Genomic DNA, 7906 nt, shown 5'->3' with positions numbered 1-7906 from the left:
AGCTACGAACATATAAAATGCTTTCTCGGGGTCCTCGGTAAAGAAAAAATAAGTGCAATCCCAATAATAACTTAAATCACCAGTCTGCCTGTCAGTCCTTGTTTAGTGCCACAGTTTAATATGTTTTATAACTATTCTAACCCACCAATAACCAAGGATCAGGTAAATAGTTTTGTAACTTTACACTGCAAGTTAAACAAGTCTGTGAAAGATGAAAATCTTTAAAATAGTCCAAACTGAGACCAGAAGGCGAGCACTTACCAAGGAAATTGAGCATTCATCAATGACCAGCTACATCTGTCCGCGACATAATTGTATGAAATAAATACGAATAATTTAAATGTAAAAATTAAAAAAGACGAAAAGGTTAACATATTGATTAAATCGGCTATGAATATATGAGATGCTTTCTCGGGGGCCTCGGTAAAGAAAAAATGTGCGCAATCCCAATAGTAACTTAAATCACAAGTCTGTCTGTCGGTCCTTGTTTAGTGCCATAGTTTACTGCAGAATCCATTTCTAGGCTTCTTGTTGTTTATGATATCAGCAAATGAGTCAACCAACTGCCCTGCTAAGCTGCTCGGGTCGTCTATTAGTGTTTGAATAAAAGTGTTGACCACTCTACGTTCCTGCTCGGTTGACCTCAAACTAAACCATGTTAACAGCTTTAATCTAAATTCTTGTTTGATGTACCCTTCACACTCGAGCATTCGAATCATCTTCACACAATATTCAAAGTTTTCATCCAAGTTCCCTGCTCCACCTTTGTTGGCTGGAAAGGGTGATGAGATGTTTACTAACACGCTATCACAATCATGGATCTCTGTACTAGCGGGCCTTTTTCGTGACACCTCAGCCTGGGAATCAACAGCTGGCACTTCCCCATTGGGCCCATGCTGGGCCCAGTTTTCAGATCCACCGCTTCCATGATCTGCTTCATCTCTGGAAGAATCGTTTGGAGGAGCAACCTCTTCGTTTAAGTCAGGCACTGTGGCGATATTCAAGTCAAGTCCATGTGATGTAAATGGTAATTCTTCAGCTTTTGTAGTTTCTGGGTTGACCATTCGACCAAGCCCACTCAAATCTGCACCTGATATATCATCCAAATATCCTCGTTCTTCGACCCAAGCTAGCCGTAGGATCTTCCCGAGATCCCGAACTTTAAATCCGGAGTCTGACTCAACATCTTTGGCACCCGAGGTTCCTTCATCATGACGAAGGGTAACACCAGCAGAGTTCTTGTGTAATATCTCAACACTCCCCGTGAAACACTTGGCCTCTGAGTGACCCAAATCACCATTTTCGGTGTACGATACGATCCTGAATGAGTATTCGGTGCAAGGCTGCAGATTTGAAATCAAAATTCTTCTTTGAGATCTAGGGAAAGTTGAAATGGGATCTTTAGCAAGGGTCTCTTCTGTAGTTTTGGAGTACCATAACTTGAAACCGATTATACTATTGGACGATGCTGTAGAAGGTACTATTAGAACAAGCACTACAGAAGATGATGTTACTTCTTCAAAGATGAACTTGCATGCTGCAGGGACCGAGCCTTTATCATCCAGGCTTGCAGTGGAAAGTGTGGCGGAAATTTCATCAGCCTTTTCAATTGCAGCGTTACACAGTGCTTGAACTTCACCTGAAACAGAAAGTCTGCTTACTATGCTTCGTGCCATCTTAGAAGAGACCCCACTCAGTGGACCTACTTCGGTCTCTAATTTGCTCTTTGCATCTTTAACAATGTCATGGAGTTCTTGGAACCTTCTTGTGCCATCGAAAAGCCTGAAGCTTAAATATATCCTATAGCATAGGCTGTCAACACGCCTAGAGTCCTTAGCAATGGTCAGTTGCTTCTTCCAATACCTAGAATAAGTATATACCCCACAAAAGAATAAGAAAACACGAATGTTAAACGCCAATCCATGAAAAATAAAATCTTTAACGGATCCCTATGTTCTATTAGGAAAAAAAATAGTGGCAGCAAGATCGGTGGGTCGGTTAACGGGTCAAAACGAATTTAGGCTAAAGTAGTCATTTTAGGGCGGATCAAATTGGGTTGACCCGTAAACATTAACTTTGTTTTTTAAATGTTTAAAAAAATTAATTCATTAGTCAGGACGATTATATATACAATATTCTAACAATAAAAATCCAAATCTTTAAAAAAAAAAAATCTTTTACCGACTTGAGATCAAATGCAACCCAAACCAAGCCCTTCTTAAGTAAATGGGTCAAAACGCTACTTTTTAAAAAAAAAAAAAAAAAACTAAAAATACTTATTCAATGGTAAAGTGAAGGGAGACTTACCCAAGTATCCCTGAAATTTTACCGCATGAAGCACAACAATAACTCCCATCAAGTTGCATCAACTGGCCAAGATCCACAACACCTGCCTTGCCACGCTGGAGGGCACACTCAATGTGGCAAGATAGCCCACACGATTCACTTTCGGGAGAATCAGATGTGCATTCCAACCAAAGACTAGGATCCTTGTTGTCGTCAAATAAATGGCAAATGCAACATGAACATCTCTTGCAGAAAGTGTCAGCATTGAAAAGTACAGCTCTACAGGCGGAGTTCGTGCAAATCCAAGTACTTGAGGATCTAGAATCAGAACATGGCTCTGTGATCGGTGGAATCCGTATAGGGTTTTCCCCTTTTCTGCTTTGTTTTCTTGAAGGTTGACTTTTTGGACTCACGGTTACCTTCTTGGAATCCTGATTCTTCAACAGTTTCTTATTCATGTTTCTTGTTGAAGATGATTAATTCTCGTTACCAAATAAATAACACAGGAGTTGACCAGCTCTAGACTTCTTGAAGCATCAATTGAGTGTCGTTCTTCTAGAAACAGAAACTAGAATAAAAGAACATTTTTTAGAACCAAACAATATACATCTTTAATGGCGTGTTCTTTAAACCAAAATTTTAACTGCTTAGCTGGTCAACTCCTAAGTAATTAAATAAATAAGCAATGCCTGTCAGGCCGTGACTAAGGGTGGAGGGTATAGTCAAACAACTTAGGGTGTTTGAATGAAATCCTTATGCATTCTGCCATGTCAACTCCCCATTCTACTCCCCATTTTACACTCAATCACTAGGTATAGTCAAACACCCCTCAATTAAAAAAAAAAAAAAAAAAACAAAAAACAAAAAAAACATGATTGGTCTCTCCTCTCTCCTCTCCTCTCAAACAAATCGGTGAACACTCACCGAAAATGGCAACCTCTCTCCAACTCAAACACCCAACTCAATCAAGTGGGGGTGGTCACCGATCGGTGACTCCACTCAAACACCCTTATACCCTCCACCCTAAATGAGTTGGAAATCATCCTCTATAAAAGTTAAGCATGTGTTCTATAGTTGTGAAACGATGTCAGGGTTTATGGTAACACTGGAATATTGGGCTCATCGGATAATCACACAATGAAGAGCTAAGCAGTTAATGCGGTAAAATATCAGATATCGGTATTTGAGATATAACTAACAATTAAGTATACTCTCCTACCATTAACAAATGAACCTTTTGCAACTTGCAAAACACTAACAATTGTAGCAAGTAGGAACTGATTAAGACTTAAAACACCAACATTTAACACTAACAATTAAGATTTAAAACACTAATAGCAGCAACAAGAAGAAAGACGAATGGTAGAACTAAGAAGAAAGGTACTGAAATCGGTCACTATCACCGATAATATTCTAACCGATATTTGACACTGATATTTTACATGGGGACCGATAACCGATATATCACCAATATTAACTGCATAGATGAAGAGACCATGTAGATCTCAATTTAGAAGGCTAAAGAAATTAAGCATTTACAAAAAATAAGAATGTATTGCAAGAATCAAGCAGATCTAGATTCAGTTTATTAAAGACGATACACAGAAAAGTCCTGTCTAATAATCCAGATTGCAAAAACCAAGCACGCAGATCAAGATTTAGTTTATTTCATCTCTCTGCTAATCAAATATCAGAATCTAGGGCGTAGACTGTATAACAAACAACATAATCCAAACCCTAGCAACAAATTTCTTATTCATACAGATCTGGAAGATAATCAAGCATTCAAGCAACATACACCCTTAAGAATGTTGTCAAAGTCAAAACTGTTTAAAAGATTAGAGATGAATTTATCTTACAGAGTTTCAATAAACGAATTATAGGCGTACCTATGAGTCCAGAAACAACGCTTTCCAATGATACAAAAAGGAATAGAATGATTAACAAAGGGCAGCCGCTAGAAAAAGAACATGCTGGTGGAGGCGGTGGCTTCAGTCTCTTATGATTTCTAGGGCTTTGTATGTTGGCCCTCAACGCCAACCATTAAATAGATATTATGGAATTAATTAGGAAGAAAACAGGCATAGGATCCCACTCTTCTTACCAAACATGGCTTTGATTTTTTCCCAATAAACAAAAAGAAGAGTGAAACCGATTTGTTACAATAACAGTGATCTTATACCAAAATTTTACTAGCTTATTTGAGTATTCCTAATAAATGTGTCCAGTTTCCCAGCTGTTCAATATTACAGAATATATCTTGATCGTTTCGGAACAGATAATGCTGTACAGTTGCCCACAGAATATATGAGATGATGTAGTCAAAGACGCACGCCTTGCGGCTAGGAGAGGCTCAGCCAAACCTCCTCGAGTGCAGCAAGGCGCACTGAACAGGAAAAAAACTGTTTAAATAGAAACAAAAACCGTCTGCACCGGTCTGAAACAGCTAAAAATGTCCTGGAACCAGTCCAAAACAGCCTAATCTTAGGTGACAGGCTCGCCCATTGCGCCCTAATCCTTTTAATGCCTAGGGTTACACATTAGTATGTCAATTGTCAAGTGCCTTCTTAGAGATACAACATTTGTTTTGCCAATTAGTATTCAGTTGCCGAGTTACAGCTTTAAACTACTGCCAAGAGACAATATAGCCTACATTTGATCAAGGATTCCAGGAAAAAGTGCCTCAAAATCTCAATTACATCATGAACTGGTTAGCATTAGTTGATTATAGGTCTGTTTCAAACAGGATAAATTATACATGTGTTTCCCGTGGTTAAAAGCTAGCAAAGAAATGTTATGTGAAGCTTCACAGGATGGAAGATAACACTTAGAATAAAGAGAGATTTGAAAAAGGGCTATAATCTCAAAGACCACTTTTTATGGCATAGAGTTTTAGCCTTATGGGACTTAAAGGATATAAAGAAGGCAAAGAGAAAACTGATGTAACGTAAATCAATTTAAGACATAGATGACTTCTCTGAATCAAATACAAAATGCAGAAGAGAGAGAGAGAGTATACTCTTACTCTCTCCATAGTGCATGCTTAATTACTATCTTCCGAACTTGATTTTAGATCAATATGAGAGCATCATATATTCAGCAAAGATCATCGTGGCACAAGAACGCGAATCGCTTTTCATACCATAGCAGTTTATGTAATTTAGTACCATACCTTTACCAGATTATGTGAAATAATAGTCAAATATCTATATAGCAGCCCCCATTCAAGTTTCAATTCGATTAAAAGATAAGACCAAAGCACTCGACATAAATGCACTTATGCACATTGACATCTAATTCATCAATTATTGAAGTTTAGATGATTGTGGAGTTAATAAAAGAACATAAAAAAATTGGAACTTTCAGATACACCATTGATCCTTTATAAGGAAAGTGATTCAAAGTCAAAACGAGCTTAAGGAATATAGCAAGAGAGATGGACTAATTTTACCGACAAGAAGGTTGATCACCTGATCCTTCCTCTAAGGACTACAACGACATGAATAAATTTTTTTATCCCAAAACTGGTCAGGAATCCTTGCTCTTAGAAGAATATTTGTGGATTCATTCATATTATTAACATTCATTGTTCTTATGATCTTATCAAATTAGCATTCCGCCCTTTGGAACGGCAGGATTTAGCCTCATAAAGGTTTCAAGATAACTACTTTTTTATGTTGAACTTACTGGATGGTCGTCAGCTTTTCATACGGTTATTCACTAATTCAGTTATATCTGGTTACTAACGTAATGAAACATACAACTGAGATTAATTGACTATCTAGAAGATAAATCAGTTAAGTCTTCAAAAGCATAATAAGTACTTAATTTGATGATTTAGTTTGGTAAGCTAGATTGCTATCTTCCAGCTCTATCTTCCCTTCCAATTTTGTAATGCAAGGAACTGAACATTAGCAAGTGGCACAAAATTGCGAAAATGAAAAAAAAAATAAACAACTGAAAGAAAATGAAGACGTCAAGTTCTCACCTTTAGCAACGAGTTTATCATCCATGTCCATGATGCTCAAGACACATTCCCTGTGATGAAATAGCATAAAGATTTCAACATTCGATCACACTAAATCCCAATCATATAGTGTTAAGTATAGAAAAGAAATATCAATCTTCGCATCTATCACTGGAAAGATATAGAATTAGACAACGACAACTCACTAACGATTAATGTATAGCTCCAATATACAAATTTGAAATTTTCCTTTAGCTTTCAACCGGATGGCTAGTTGCCTAGTTGCCTACCATTAAACACAGAACAACTTCAAGATGTTTCATTATACGTTTTTACAGAAAGGCAGTTAAGCACAAAGAACTAGTTTGATTAATGTAGAAACTTTAACTGCTATTAATGATGGGCAAATAGGAGGCGCGATGAACTTTATATTTATCAATGCATCAATTAAAAAGTTTCGAGAACTGAACAGAGACGCGTAGCAGTTCTGCTGTCTTGTAACAAAAATTTCAGTTGAAACAAGGCGGTATGGTTGCGCCTTGAGTGCCTTTGACGGCACAAGGCTGTATGGTTGCGCCTCGCCTGAAAATTGCGCCTAGGCGCAGCAAGCGAGCGCCTTTTTTGCGCTTTGCGCCTAGGCCCTAGGCGAGGCCTATGCGCCTTGAGTGCGCCTAATGCCTTTGATAACTATGACAAAATCATATATAAATAATAAGGAAAGTAGGAACAAAATTAGCAGCTAATGTATGTTTAACAAGTCAGTAAACTACAATACTACATCACTCAAATAACACATTCTTCCAGCACCTAGGGTTTCCTAATCGGCTAACCAATATAAAACAAACACTCTACTCACCTCTTACTAACCGAACACAATGTACGACCATTCAGCCGCAAACATTCACATAAACATATGCTCATTCAGCTCCTAACTCCTAAAATTAATACATTAACCTGAATTATCCATACTACATTGTCAAATCACAAACAAAAACACCACAACACAACAATCCTTACCAAAACAAGCATTATTCCATCACAAAATTCATCCAAAACACCAATCCCCAAACCATAACATACAATAAACCACAATTCCACAAATTATTATACGTAACTTCATACATCGACAACGTACAACAAAAATAGTAATAGTAAACAACGGATCTGAAGAACACTGAACACATAAAACCTTACGAATACATACGTATGAAGATAATAATAATAATAGTAATGGAATCAATTAGGAGATACCTGTGAAGAATGTGTGCGATCAACGGGAAAATTAGGGTTTTTGTAAATCGAAACGAGAGGTTTACGTATAAAAAATTGGGGATTTTAATGTGTTAGTTTGTTGATTGTGAGAATTTTGATTCGATTTGGTTTTTTTTTTTTAATTTGTTGAAAGTTAATTGGATGTTAAAGTTTTGCGTGCTTTGGATGGGTTATAGGCGGAGAATGGTCACGCGGGAATGGGCGCGTGTGGGACGGGATTCTGTTAGGGAAGTGAAGCAGTTGGATGAAGGGAAGTACAGCAGTGCTAGAGTTGCTGGCTGTCTTTGCTACTCGTGTGATGAGCGCGTTGCTTTTTAAGTGATTTTTTGTTTAGTAGACTTGGAATGTCAATGCTAAAATTTATTTGTTTTTTCTAATAGT

At 37.5% G+C, this 7906-nt stretch overlaps 1 protein-coding gene across 3 annotated transcripts; it reads right to left on the bottom strand.

Annotated features, from left to right (window-relative positions):
- Window positions 1–201: 201 nt before the first annotated feature.
- Window positions 202–7671, bottom strand: LOC110940292 (VIN3-like protein 1). 3 transcript variants are annotated; one of them, XM_022181839.2, is made up of 5 exons: window positions 7505–7671; window positions 6460–6539; window positions 6275–6324; window positions 2308–2854; window positions 202–1863 (listed from the first exon to the last, which is right to left on the bottom strand). In XM_022181839.2, exons 4-5 carry the CDS (start codon window positions 2742–2744, stop codon window positions 489–491), a joined length of 1812 nt encoding a protein of 603 aa, XP_022037531.1. In that variant the 5' UTR covers window positions 2745–2854; window positions 6275–6324; window positions 6460–6539; window positions 7505–7671; the 3' UTR covers window positions 202–488. The 3 variants fall into 3 exon arrangements, with proteins under 3 accessions (XP_022037531.1, XP_022037532.1, XP_022037530.1); XM_022181840.2 differs by having other exon boundaries at window positions 6464–6539; XM_022181838.2 differs by lacking the exon at window positions 6460–6539.
- Window positions 7672–7906: the final 235 nt, after the last annotated feature.

The sequence above is a fragment of the Helianthus annuus genome, chromosome 5 (genome assembly GCF_002127325.2).
Source record: "Helianthus annuus cultivar XRQ/B chromosome 5, HanXRQr2.0-SUNRISE, whole genome shotgun sequence".
Lineage (NCBI taxonomy): Eukaryota > Viridiplantae > Streptophyta > Magnoliopsida > Asterales > Asteraceae > Helianthus > Helianthus annuus.
The sequence above is the reverse complement of the archived record's forward strand: the minus strand, read 5'-3'. Positions and strand labels throughout refer to the sequence as shown.

Excerpts from the sequence above, each read along its gene's own strand:
- LOC110940292 (XM_022181839.2), bottom strand. The coding sequence starts at position 2,744 with ATGAATAAGAAACTGTTGAAGAATCAGGATTCCAAGAAGGTAACCGTG. Across the intron at positions 1,864-2,307 it reads AAAATTTCAGGGATACTTGG|GTATTGGAAGAAGCAACTGA; the intron begins GTAAGTCTCCCT and ends TACTTATTCTAG.